Below are 14,505 nucleotides of genomic sequence, written 5' to 3'. Positions count from 1 at the left end.
AATATATTTTTATTGGCAGCACCTGAGTTCATTTCTTTAATGAAGAACTTAATAAACTTTATAGCTCTTCTGAGTTCTTCAGATACAACTGACTGATTTCTGTTCTTCAGACCAATCTTATATTTTCTTTTCTTTATTTCAGTTACAGTAGATTCATTCTCAGTAAGAAGACAAATGAGTGGCTTTGAGTTCCTGCACGTTTTGTATTATTGCTGCACTTTTGTCATTCCTGTCCAGTTGAGATAGCAGAACAACATTGACTGAGGCCATTTCAGTGAGGATCTCCAGCTGTTTCTCATGGTCTCCTGCATCACCGTGTAGATTACAGAACCCAACACAGTCATTGAATTTATCATCATATGATCCAGAGGGGCAGAACCAGGCGATCTCCACCACTCCATCCATCAGGACTCTGGTTCTGCTGCTGCCTGGGCAGTTCCTGCGGAAGAACGTGTTGTGTTTCTCATTGATCAGACTGTTCATCAGCTCAGACTTGGATGAAGACACAGAGCCAAACCTGAAGAAAGACACCATTGGAGTATCTGCCTTGTAGATCAGCTGGGTTTTACTCATGGTTTCATTGTTGGTGTTTCTGATTTTCCAGCTCTTGGTGATTTCTCTAAATGTCCAAAGAGGAAACTCAATCTGTCGTGTGAATGGATCAGCAACAAGCAGAGGCAGAGTGTACTGACACTGGGACAGTTTAGTCACCATCAGCACAATGAAACACGGCCATCTGAACATCCATCGGGTGAATTGCCTTAGACTGACTTGCTTTTCGAAACATCAAAGTGTCAGTTGCGTAGCTGTCTATGAAGGGACATATTTCATCAAAAAGATATTCATTTGTGTTCTGAAGGCGAACGAAAGTCTTCTAGGTTTGTAACAATATGATGGTGAGTAATTAATGAAAGAATTTTCATTTTTGTGTGAACTATACCTTTAATTTCTAGGTTATTTGTACTTTGCTGAAAAACACACTTGATTCTAATGAACAACTGATTAAGTCATTGAAGTGGCAATAAGAGGGTAAGTTAAAATATTTCTGTTCAATTAATTAATGTATTTATTGCCAGCTGATATTTGATGAATGATCATCATACCTCTGTGATGACTCTGATCACGTCACTGTCTACGGTGTAGTTGAGTTTCCCCAGCGCTGCACATTTGATCTGATACTCAGTTCCTGCTCTCAGATCAGTCAGAGTAACTGTGTCTTGATCCTTCAGCACAGGTTCAGATGTCCAGACTGTGTCCTGCTTCGCTTTATACAGTAATCTGAGCTCCACTGTAGCAGGACATGATGGAGGAACTTTCAGAACCACATTCTGACCTTTGACCTCTTCAGAGATTGGACAGGCTGGTTTGGATGGAGGAGTAAAGCAAACAGCTTCATCACATTCACTTCCGTACAGAATAATGCAGGAACCAGGATGATTCTCCATTTCTCTTGATGACACAATGAACCTGTCTTGTTTACAGCTGTTTGAATTGATCAAGTTCTTAAATATCTTCAAGTTGCTCCTCATGATCTTTTGGATCTCAGGAGTTAGCCAAGACTTTCGCTTGAAATCAGGGCTCTTCACATCAGTTTCTCCTTGTGTTGAAGGACTCAGATAGGCAGTTTGTTGTTGAAGAAGCACATCTGAGCAGTTCAATGATGTGAATGTGTAGCTGACCAGATTCCCAACCTCCAGATCCATCTTGATGAGATCAATGTTGTCTTTTACCTCAACATCTTTCAACTGTCTGAGGATTGTTTTAATGATCTCAGACTCTCTTTCTCTCTCTTTAAGCAATTGTGCAATTTCATTTCCTCTGAATGGAGATTTATCATGTTCTTGTAGAAGATCATTCAGTGCAGATTCCTTCATCACATTCCCACGGATGTTTGGCAGCAAAGAACCGAGTTTCTTCATGAGTCTCAACTTGTACATGTAGCAGTTTTGCTTCATTTTCAGTATTTTATCATGAAATGCAGCAAACGTCAGAGCAGGCAAATCTTTCAGAAAATCACTGCATTTCATCTCAGCTGTATTTAAATTCTCAATCACTGATTCAATCTTTATGATTAGATCCATGCTGATGTCTTTATGAATTTTTGAAGCTCTTGAATAAAGTTTGTCCAAAGGATAAAGCCAAACTCTCAGTGGAACTGCTAGTTCTTGATTTTCTTTCAGCAGTTTTGGAAGATCAGTGAAAACCTTCAACGCATCTTCAAAAGAGGTCGGGTTAGACTGTAGCTGGAAGTCTCCATAAGTGAATTTTTTGACTGCAGTTTGCTGATTGTGATTCGCACTTAGATCAGCATTTGCACCCACTGAAACGATGCCCTGCAGTTTCTCAAGGGCCACTTTTACTTCTCCGTGTACTTTTTTTTTTGTCCTCATTTGAAGAAACTTCTCTGTCAAACACAAAGCAGGCATCTGCTCCATACAGTATTCCTGTCACTACATGTGTAGCAATATCATTATCATCGTCAGGAATATTTCCAGAAGGCAAATGATTCACAGTCAGTTCTTCAAATCTGCTGGTTGAATGATAATGTAGCGTCAGTCTCTGCTGTATGAAAGACTTCTTGATGTCATTGAGATATTTTGCTGCTCCACTAACATGGACAAGATCACCTAAAATACTCAGTATAAGCCCACCATCAATATTCAGTAATTTAGATTTGTCCTGAATGGAGTCTGAAGCTGTGACTTTGAATCCTGTATTAATTTGGGCACAAGAGCAAATATTCTGCTGCAGCTGTTCTTTGTTCCAAAGTCTAATACCTGTAATAGGAAAAATGTGTTTTAACTCTCAACAGTGAATTTATTAGAGTCACATTTCACATCAGACATTTTTTTCAGTAAATCACAATAATATTTTAAATATTTTGGTACCTGGTATTAACGCGTCCTTTCTGCAGTCATACAGCATGCCGAGCTGGAAGGGTCTCCCAAGAGCTGCTGTTTCAATCGCATTCACTCCCACTGAATCCATGCTAATTACATGGAGAAACAGGTCCGTGAGGTTAAAGTTACTGTTTGTGAAGTCACATATTAAAAGCTGCTGACAATGTTCAGTGTTAGTCTGCTATCTGGGTAAAGTATCAAGAGAGATCGGTGGTCAAAAATTCATATACCTGGCAGGTTTGAGCTTGACGAGGTATGTGAGTGTGATCTTGCTTGGCATCAGATTGAAATCTTTTTATAGGCCACGTTGAAGTATCCTTTTTGTAGAGGAATGTATACCTCTGAGGGGATGTTGTCTTATTTGAAGTTATGATGTTGGTGACTGTTTTGATTTTCCCCTGAACATCATTATTTTGGTGTTTTTGTGGGGTTAAATGAAAGAGTCCATGTTTAACAGAAGGTGTGCAGGTCCTCCAAATGCTGCTGTAGACCCTCTTTTGGGTGGGACACAAGATCCAGATCTTCTGCAAACAAGATATTTAACTTAAGTATTAAAATAAAACCAAAAGTGATAAAATAGATACTGAAGGAATAAAAGGTCATGTGGAACAAAGGGCTTATTGGTTGGTCTTCAGATTTTGCAGACAGTCATGTATTTGGCTGCCACATTGTATAATTTCTCATTCTTTTCTTTTCAGATAGCAGACCAACATTGTATCAACACTGAATCAAGGTTGAAACTTGGATTTTTCATCAGGTTTGCACCGTGAAATAAGGTTATATCAATGATGAAAAATAGATCAAGATGGACATAAAATCAATATTTGTTCAACTTAAATTAAATCACTTATATTACATCAAATCAACATTGAACATTGCCATGTGTTCCCCAGGTAAGCAACGCACACACCCGGCCATCCATGTGATGTAAAAGAAAACATGATTCATCAGACCAGGCCACCTTCTTCCATTGCTCCGTGGTCCAGTTCTGATGCTCACGTGCCCACTGTTGGCTCTTTCAGTGGTGGACAGGGGTCAGCATGGGCACCCTGACTGGTCTGCGGCTATGCAGCCCCATACGCAACAAACTGAGATGCACTGTGTACTCTGATACCTTTCTATCAGAACCAGCATTAACTTCTTGAGCAGTTTGAGTTACAGTAGTTTGTCTGTTGGATCGGACCACACAAGCCAGCCTTCACTCCCCACGTGCATCAATGAGCCTTGGCCGCCCATGACCCTGTCATGAAATTTGTTGTGTTCTTATAGTAATTGTTTTGTAATAAATGTAAAAATGCTTAAAAACACTAACGTGGCTTTAAAACACTAACACTAAATTTATACTTGGTTTTAATAAACAGAGCATGAATTGTTAATGTAAAAATACAAAACAGATTTGTTGTGTAAGTAACATTTATTTAACCATAAATGTGTCAACATTAGCCTAAGTATATCTAGGACAATTTATATTGGAAAAAAAAAACATTTAAAAATCTGTGAGGACTTAGCCTCCTCATTTCAGAACACCACTGCACACAACTAGTGGTACATTCCATAAAACTGTCTGCATAACAGTGCAGTGTGATCTGTCAAAGGACTGCAAAGAATCAAAAACACATGCAAAAAGATGTCATCAAATAGAAATTCATTTTTAATATGTACTATAAAACATCATAATAAGGCATACAGAGCATATACTGTAGAGAACAGAGCTGTAAAACACCCAGTGAGCAGATAAAGACTCCTTAAGATGTTTAAATCAGATGATGAAGAAACACAACAGTATGAGCTTAACTTTAGAAAACATTACAATTATAAAACCAACTCGTGTGCCTGTCATTATTGACTTTGGCAGAAATAATCACCAGGATATTTTCTTAAATAGTACCAGACAAATTTTGTTACTCTTATGGTAAGGATAAGGAGATTTAAGCAGGGGTGGCAGAGTATGGCAGTTGCCATACACTGGCATTCAGACAAAACAGGAGAAATAAACAGCTCATGATGCTGCTCGTTAGTTCTGTTGCTTGAGTTGGCCTTTGGCAGAAGTTGCAGCTTTGAAACACAAATTTAAAAAGACTAACACCTTATCCTAACCAGATGCGATGCGACAAGATTTCCAGCAGCAAGTGATTTATCTGTCCAAACCAGACTGCGTGTGGGTGGGCTCTCTCTGCAAGCGAACTGCATTCGCAACAAAATGGATAAGTACATTTTCAAATTCCTAAATCTTACACCATTTTAACATGATGAAAAATATATCTTGAGTGACTCAAACAATCTTTTTTTTATTATGAATACACTTGTTTGTTCACCATGAGTTGACAGTTTGAACATTGTTGTTTCCTTTATTTTCAAGATCTGAAGTGAATTAGTCTATCCATTGCTGCTTTCAGTATGTCTATAAAGGTCACTGTGACAAGCAAGGGTGGGGTAAGAGCCGGTTGCGTGATTGCTAAGGAGCGTCACCTGTGCGCTGCACCGGTCTCATATCTCTCACATAGGAGCTCCAGAAGGGAGGAGCGACGACAGTGAGCAACGACAGTGAACGATGAGAGAGGACCAGGCCTGGACTATTTTACATTGTTTTGTTTCAGGAGTTCACACTTACAAATAAGTCAGACTGAATAAATGGTATGCATATTTGCCGTGCTGTCCAAGGAGAGGGCTCAGAGCTCAGTATTTGGCCCGAACCCAGAGTACTCCCCCCGTATTCCTGGCTGTGATAGAAAAATCCAAGAGTGAGGAGTCGAGGTGGTGGAGGGATGCTAAAAACTGTTGAGGAATGTAGGTGAGTTGACTGTATATATATATATATATATATATATATGCTTCTTCTCATGCTGATAGGATAGACATGGTAATTGCTGATGACGAGTTGATTGTATAGATCATTTGCAAGTGCTCCTCCCGAACTTTGTTAATAAAACATCATCTATATGTGTGAGGCAGTTGTCAGAGACTGACACTTTTTACTTTCATTTTGTTGTTTGTTTATTTTATATATTAAAGTTACGTTGAATGTTTGCCGGTTCCTGCCTCCTTCTTCCCTGGACAACAAACTGTGTTACAATCATGAAAAATGATATTTGTCTCTAAATGCAAGGTGGGTGAAGTAAATCACTGATTACTACACTGGCTGGAAAATTCATTTTAGAAGAAAAAAAAAAAAAAAAAATAGATCTATTAGTAGTCCATGTGAGTACTAAAAAAATAAATCAATACAAAAATAGTAAGTCAAAAACAACAACTAGATGTAAGTGATGTTTAAATTTGCTTTCTCTAGATATTAGATTTAAATTTCTGTTATTCTGTTTTTCTTTTACACACACACACAAAACACTACAGACATACAGGTGGATGAGCTAATCAAAAATAAAATTCCTTAATTTAAAGTTAACTTAAAATTAATATTTTCTTTGTGACATTACAGTTTACAAAACATCAATGTGTTAGACACTGTGTATAATCAAGGATTATGCAAATGAGCCTATTAAAAAATAAATTAGTCTGACTCAAATTTTGACTTGTTATTCCCCTTTTTCTATCGAAAAAAAAAAAAATTCAATCAATGATAACAATAAAAAGCATCAGGTCGGTAACGATATGTTTGGAATATTGAATAGGAAGCATAATTATTTGAGACTTATTTAAATCTAAGCATTAAAATGTATCAAATAATGACACAGCGCTTGCTTTTCCGTTTATTCCTCTTTATCAGCTCTTCTTCTTCTCCCTTTTGGAGGTCTTCATACAGATCTTCCAGTGATTCATGTTGATCATCTTGCTCCTCCAGCTCATCCTTTAGATCCAAATTCCACTGCTCTTTTCTCTCTCCGAAATCATTTGTTTCTTCTGCTTGTTTTCTGGCTTCATCTTCTTAATCCTCTTCGTTTCCTCTTCATGTTTTGTTTTTATTAAATCACCTTCTGTTTTCTCTCTTTGAAGGTCTTTCATTATTCTCTCTGCTATTTCTCTCTCTCTCTTATGTTGCTCTCTCTCTTGTTCTCTCGCATTTCTCTCTGTTCTAATTTGATTCTCCATTTTGATTCTCTCCTCATCTGCTATTTGTTTCTCTTCATCAAGTCTCTTTATTAGGTTCTTAATTTCCATCTCATATTTGGCCTTTAATGCCTCATTTTGTGCCTGAATTTCTCTCTCTTTCATTATTTCCTCCATTCTCTTTTTAATGGACATCTCTGCCTTCTCAAACATGCTGTTAGTGAAGTATCGACCCTTATTAGTGTTTTTCAGCTCTTCTATCATGTTTAACAGTTGAATCACTTGAGTTCTGTCTTGAGTTTCTTTGTTACTGAAAGCCAGGAATCTGTTTTCACAATCTCTGATCAATTTATTGAGTTCTGCATTATTATTAGTCACTGAGCACATGCTTGCTTGACTCCCAAATTCATTTCTTCCCAGAATAGTGTTTCCTGTTGCACTCTTTCCATTTCCTGTCCTCCCAACCAGCACAATCCTCAAGCACTTCAGATAATCTGCTTCACGTTCAGCACCTGAAAATAACATTGGTAGAAAATATTATTATTATTATTATTGTTGTTTTTGTTGTTGTATGATCTGAAACAATCATTACAATAAGGGCTTGAAAGAATATTTTCTTTCAATGTCAATTATTGACTTTGCTACTGACATATTTGCTCTGTTCCAAAAGTGAGCATTAACTAACAATATAAATTGCACTACAGAGAATGTGGTTGTAATTGCTTTGGTAACAAAACTGTTTAAGAACAAAAACTGAAATGGTTTCTTTCAATTAGCATGTTTTGCATTTCTTTTTGGAGCTGATTGATTGTAGGCTTCTGATCTGATCATAAGCACTTCAGATTAGGTAGTGAAAGGATTATTTGTTGATAGTTTTGGCTATGTTCACTCAACAACTGAGGTGCACAAGCTCTGATCAATGAGGTCTATGATTAATCAGTTCCAAAAAGAAATACAAAACCTATGCTAATTGAAAGAAAACAAGCTGACAAAAAGACAGAATACAAGATTTGGTCATGATATAGCATAACAAGCAATTTATAAGCAATTGTGTAGGCTGGTCTTTTTGATCAGGAACACCACAAGGGCAAAAAGGTGGGGGGATATAAACTGTGTGAGCAAAGTCAGTAAGTTTTAGTCCAATGCAACATTAACTAGCATGTTTGGTAAAAAGAAAATCCTCTGTGGGTCAAAATGACCGGAACACAACATGAAGGTTAAAACCTATTGCCTTGCAAATTAATGGGTTAATTCCAACAGTTCTTGACACTATATACCATCCTCCCAAGACCTACACTGTTTTCCTACAGGAATTTGTAGCATTTTTAAGTTTTTCTGTTCTTTGTCTCCCAATGTAATTTTGTTTTGTGACTTTAACATTCATATTGACAATGCAGGTCATATGAGGAATGTTCTATCATGTCTATACAGTTTTAGCATTGCAAAGGTCATCTGTTGACTCCCGATGAACTGGTTCATCATTATATTGACCGCCTCCATATGATCCTTGATGTCTGTGCACCGTTGAAAACCAGGACTGTCTACATGTCTAAAACGTTGCTTCTTGGTTTACTCTGGATTTAGGCCACTTAAAAGTCAAAGGCCGTCATCTGGAATGCTTATATGTCAGGACTGGACTTGACTTATTGTCAGCCGCTGATTTTAGACTTTTATCGACACTTATTCTTCTCAGTCTAAGCACAGCTTTTGATACTATCTCACACAATCTGTTATAAAGATTAGAGTCTATAGGAATCAAGCTTCATAAACACTCAGTTACAGCAGCCAGAGAAAAACATCTCGGGTTACGACTGTGACCCTTGTTAAGGGAACGAGATGCTGTGTCATCTTGACGACACTTTGGAGAACCCCGTCAGCGTGCAAGCATCTGAAGCACATGTGAAACTAGATCCTAATTGGTGCTGCATTGTGACGCACTCGGTGACACTGCATGTGATGGCGTACACGGAAGCTACAAAGAGATGCCAGAACACAGTAGTGTCAGCTTCTAATAGGTCGAAGCAAGTCGCTCTCAGACATACAAAGGCATAGCAAAGGGACACAGCATCTCGTTCCCTTCTCAGGGAACAAGGATTACAGTCATAACCTGAGACATTCCCTTTCGAGGGAACTCGCACTGCATCGTCTTGACAACACTTTGGGGAACGTAATGCCCAGTATCCTATGCCAAGTGATGCCTATCCTAGTGTGAAACTCTCCAGGCACAGCTTAGGACGAGAGGACCTGTGTGCCCGGTGTGGAAGGAAGATGCAGACTATAAAATCTCATGAACATATGCGGGGTAGCCCAGCCCGCCGCATCACATATTTCTTGCAGGGAGACCCTCAAAAGCAGAGCTTTAGAAGATGCCATTTAGAAATTGCCTCAACAATCAAATTCTCGGAGTGGAGTCTCCATTCCCCAGGCCTCAGCTCCTGCCTCGACAGCAGGGCTCTATGCTTACATTTATTTTTAGGAGCACAGTAAAAAATTTAGGAGCACCTTCTGATCAATGACAGAAATGAACCTTCCACTATGAGGCGATATTTGACTCCTTAAAATGACTAGCTGGGGAATTATTGTTATTATTATTATTATTATTATTATTATTATTTAACCTTTTTAAGGACACTTTTTCCTAACCTTATTGAATGTGTCATCTTTTATGTCAAATTCATAATTTTTTAATTTATAAATTGGGTTGGAATAATAGGTAACAATTTACAATGAGGTTTCATTTGTTAACATTAGTTAATGTAATAACTAACATGAAGTAACAATGAGCAATACATCTGTTACTTTATTTATTAATCATTTGTTAATGTTAATAAGTTAATTAATAAATAATGTTAACAAATACAATTTTACTTCTGATTTTAATAATGTATTAGTAAATGTTGGAATTAACATTATCTAAGAGTATTAAATGATGTAGAAGTATCGTTCATTGTTAGTATGTTAACTAAAGTAGGTAACTAATGAACCTTATTGTAAAGTGTTACCGAAGAATAAGACACTGCACTGTAGAGATGGCAAAGAAGAACAAAAAGGTGGTATTTAGGTATATTTACAGACTGTTTAATGAGGCTCAGAAGTCGCATGAATGCATTAGAATTCATGATAACAATGTTATGAGATTAATATTTTAATTACAAAGTTTTGAATATAGAAATATTAAATTATTGAAAAAAACTGAAATGATGCTTTAAAAATTAAACTAAAACCACCAGTAGGTGGCGGCAATTCACTGTCTTTGTCACTGAATCAATTATTCAATCTGCTGATTCATTCAGAAACAAAACAAGCAACTGGCTTTATAAATGGGTCATTGTATCATTGACTCAATAGATTTGCTCGAAAACACCAATTTATTCGTAAACGAAACACCACTGTATTTATTTGGAGATGCGCAGCGGTTCAGCTGTGATGTTGTTTTGAGCTATTTTCGTTGACGAAATAGAGCCAAATCTGACAAAACTGTTCCTAAAATGTAAGTAGTCACTTAATATTAACTTCATGTTTATTGAATTGTTGTATAAAATCAATATTACATTTGCAAACTCCCTATAGGCTATATCTAATCATTAAAAAAGCTGTCACTCATCTCAGTTTATTGCGATCTCACAAACTTCTGTTATAATTGTTATATATAGTTCTGTTATATATAGTTGTCTACACTACACAAAGAATCTCTTATTTACATAGTGTCTGTACTCATAAACTCAGCACTGAACAAACTCCAGCATTTTGAGCGGTGTAACTTAAACGCCTCTGATTAGTCATTGTGTTCAAAAAAAGCATCAGATATGTCTGTGATTGGCTACATTGCTCAATGCTGCAAAACACATTCTTTCATCACGCTCTACAGAGTGCAAACACAAATACGCACTGGTGTGTTTGCAAAATCTGTTTGGCCAATATGCTGTTATAAGTTTCAGATGAGGGTGCACTCTCTAGCACTCCTATAGAACCAGAATTTGGGAGCAGACATCCTGTCGAGCAGGGCTCTACAGTGGGACCATTTGCGACTAAAAATTACTGTGTGCAAATGTGAAAAAGTATTTAGGAGCACCAGTGTGACTGACCCGATCAGGCCCGGTTCTACAGGGGTGCTAGAGGGTGCAGAATTATTCTGGTCCCCGGGGACATACATTGCTCTCAGAGACAACAGTTTACCCTGGGACCACAGGAGGGTCTGGTGCGCCAGTCCGTTTTCACATATTATGTTTTATTATTATTATTATTATAAAATTCTCACTCAATGTGCTATCTTCAAATGCAAGGTGTCATTTTTTTCAGAAAACAAATGGCTTTCAATAAATTACAGTTATTGACCATTAATATGTATGGTGAGTTTGTAAATAGACAAAAAAAAAAAAAAAAAAAAAAAAGAATTTTCTGATTTTTATTTAGAAAAAAAGAGAAAAATGATGATCGAAAGAATCTAACACTTCAAACTTGAAAATTCAACAATATTACATATATACAAGTATTTTGTGACACTGAGTTGCAGTTTTCATTCAGGAGAATTTTTTTTCATACACGCATACATATTCTACATATGCACGCACACACATGCATGTATACATTTACCGCACGAACACATTATACAGATGCACACATCAAATGCGAAAAAGTCTTGCTTAGCCTCCTCCCAAGTCTTATCAAAACTCATCCCAATCAACTGTGTACTCCTTTGCCATGTTTTTGTTTGTTTCTTCTATTATTTATGCGACCCAAAACTCCCTAAACTGCCGTGCTCCATTTTTCTCCATTCAAATCCCCCTTCCACAAGTGGCTGCCATTTGCTGACGGAAGGCATGAAACTACCGTAATAACCCATATATTGCCAAAAGCCCATGTTGTCTACTGTCTGTAGCAATTTGAATTATTACGATAGAACAAATGGTTCGAGGGTTACGTATAACATGAATACAGCTTTTTTGGGTGTGTCGCCGACGACACATCCAGTTTCAAAGGGTTAAGCACTAAGGCCCAATCCCAATTCTACCCCTTACCCCTTCCCTTTCCACTAAGGCCCAATCCCAATTCTACCCCTTACCCCTTCCCTTTCCCCAACCCCTTCGTTTTGCGCATTCATGTGAAGGGTAGGGGTAGGGGTGTCTCAAATCTCTTTTGGCTGGAGTAGTACACACTAAAATCCCCAGAGTTAAATGAACTCTGCTCAGAGTACATATGGTCCCCCCCCCAAATAGTGTTCAAGTAACACTGAAGCAGAGTTAAAGTTAATGAGATAATTAAGTGATTAATAAGGCTGTGACTGAAGTAAGTTGTAGTTCTTGTGTTTCTCTTTTCTTCAGAGATTCTTGTTAACAGCAGGTGTTCATCACTAATGCGCAATCATTAGTTAATTGCTTAATTATCTCATTAACTTTAACTCTGTTTCAGTGTTATTTTAACACTATTTAGAGAGGGACCATATGTACTCTGAGTAGAGTTGATTTTACTCTGGAGATTTTTCTGTGTAGGGGTAAGGGGAAGGGCCTAATTTCCCTCTATACACAGACTATACCGTGCTGCTAGAATGCATGTAGTGATCATGGTATTGATATTTCCACTTGAAATCAATCACTTGTGTGTTACCTGGCTGCCAGTTTCTCCATAGCTTGCTAAACGCTCTATTTGAATGATGTGAACACAAATGAATAATACAGTTTAAAAAATATCTGGTCATCCTTCATAGCGCAGTCACTATTTGCATCTTGTATCGTCTGTAAACTCTTGTGTTACCAAGGCAACAACTGACTCATTTGTATTACATTGCAGAGCTCTGTTATCGCTGCACCACAGTATAAAACGAAACCATATCCATACCGGCCGGCTCAGCATGGGACGGTTAAACAAACAACTTGGCCTGATGGAAAAGCGGCTCCACCAGTCTTGTACTTTCTGTATCATTCTGTACCGTCTTAGGAAATTCGATGGCTCATACATTTTCAAACTGAAGCGTTGTTTTCTTAAGTCCAAAATACAGCGCAAAACAACGTTGAGAGTGAGTAATGTGTTGAACTTGCTTGTGCCTGATTTCTGTTGATATGCGCACTTCATTGCTGTTCATACTGGTTAAACGTTACAGGACACTAATAAAAGAAACAAGGTATGATTACATGTGTAATGGTGTAGTAGTGGTGTCTCATTTCTTAGGGGAATATTTTCACCCCTACACCTTGCCACTCTGTTTCAAGGGGCAAGGGGAAAGGCGAAGGGGTATAAAATAGAATTGGGATTGGGCCTAAACCACAACTTTGTACAAACCATAAGGTAAAACCTGGCATGTTTGGTATCGTTGGACTAGGCAAGGATTCAGGAGTCTAAAGAAGGTGACTCCTGTGAAAAGAAGTCGACCACACCCAAAGTTATAAGCATTTGAAAATTTGATTTTATCACTAGGTGGCGCTGGCTCCATTAACCTTGTCTGATAGCTGCTCAAACGTCATTGGCCGATGGAAGCTATGTTTTTTGAAATACATCAATGTCCTCATAAACAATCATGGCACCTCGGACAAAGGCACTGCATGCCAATTTTCAAGTCAGTCGGACTAACGGTGAAGTATAGCTATTTTCATGTTTTTTTTTTCATGTTTTAGTGCCACCAAGTGGCCAGTTGCCTCTACCTTTTTCACACGACTACAGAAAGAGCTCATAACTGTGCGTAGTTTAGTGAAAATATCTCATTCTGTTCATGAGTTGTAGCTATTTTAGTAAAAGTGGCTCCACCCACTTTGAAATTTCAACTTTTTTTGATAATTATTGACAATCAGACTCCAGAGAATTTTGCTGCACTGGTTTGGTTCCGATCAGATCAAAAAACCTAGGACTAGTTCGCAAAAGAAGGTTTTTTAAAAAATCCAAAAAAAGCCTATGCCTAACAGTTTTGGAGTTACTAGCGATTTCAGCGCTACGCGCTTGAACCCCTAATAAGAATGCCAACTGATACAATAGGTGCCATCGCACCTTCTATGCTTGGTCCCTAATAATACTGACTGAAAGAGACTGACAAATAAGAAATTTCAATTACCTAACAGTTTGACCAGTTTCCTAAAAGTTTTAATAATCTAACAGTTATGAAGTTTCATAGCTGATCTTCATTATGAAAATCTTAAGAAAATATTAGTTTGTATTTGAATGTTATACACTCACCTCCCAACTGAAACTCTCCAATGTTATTCTCCAATCTCTTCAGCTCTTCTTTATATTTCTCCTCTGTATCACGTCTGACTCTGTTCTCTTGAGCTTTCACACACATCTGAGGTGAATAGGGTTCAGTCTTCATGTTCTCTATATAATCCAGTAGTTCTGGGATCTGTCTTGAGTTTTCAGGTTCATTTAAACCCATCACTCTGTATCGACCCCCAAAAATGCTGATTAATCTCTGAGAATCTGTGCTGGATTTTATTACGTTTGCCACTGGTCTGTTAACATTCAGCTGCGTTGTGAAAAGCACCATGAAGTGCTTTTTGGAATCAAATATCCTCTGGATCTTCTCTATTTCTGCTGTTTCTTCACTAGTAAGTGGACCAGCAGGAACAATGATGATAAAAACATGAACTCCAGGATCACAGAGAGACACACAGCGGAGAGT

The 14,505-nt window shown here is 37.8% G+C and overlaps 1 protein-coding gene and 1 long non-coding RNA gene across 2 annotated transcripts; both read right to left on the bottom strand.

Moving 5' to 3' along the window:
• Positions 1-2,263: 2,263 nt before the first annotated feature.
• Positions 2,264-3,202, bottom strand: LOC127510088 (uncharacterized). Its single transcript, XR_007929472.1, has 3 exons — positions 3,131-3,202; positions 2,889-2,989; positions 2,264-2,777 (listed from the first exon to the last, which is right to left on the bottom strand). It is a non-coding gene; the product is annotated as an uncharacterized LOC127510088 (long non-coding RNA).
• Positions 3,203-4,307: 1,105 nt separating this feature from the next.
• On the bottom strand, positions 4,308-14,196 carry LOC127510015 (GTPase IMAP family member 4-like). The gene is made up of 2 exons (XM_051889498.1): positions 14,064-14,196; positions 4,308-7,414 (listed from the first exon to the last, which is right to left on the bottom strand). Exons 1-2 carry the CDS (start codon positions 14,194-14,196, stop codon positions 6,705-6,707), a joined length of 843 nt encoding a protein of 280 aa, XP_051745458.1. The 3' UTR covers positions 4,308-6,704.
• Positions 14,197-14,505: the final 309 nt, after the last annotated feature.

The sequence above is a fragment of the Ctenopharyngodon idella genome, chromosome 3, assembly GCF_019924925.1.
Source record: "Ctenopharyngodon idella isolate HZGC_01 chromosome 3, HZGC01, whole genome shotgun sequence".
In the NCBI taxonomy this organism is placed as follows: Eukaryota; Metazoa; Chordata; class Actinopteri; order Cypriniformes; family Xenocyprididae; genus Ctenopharyngodon; species Ctenopharyngodon idella.
This window is presented reverse-complemented; position numbering and strand designations above follow the sequence as displayed.

What these genes read in the sequence shown, in the direction of transcription:
- LOC127510015 (XM_051889498.1), bottom strand. Translation starts at nt 14,196, where the DNA reads ATGAAGACTGAACCCTATTCACCTCAGATGTGTGTGAAAGCTCAAGAG. An exon ending in TGGAGAGTTTCAGTTGGGAG is followed by an intron (nt 7,415 to 14,063) that starts GTGAGTGTATAA and finishes TGTTATTTTCAG; the next exon opens with GTGCTGAACGTGAAGCAGAT.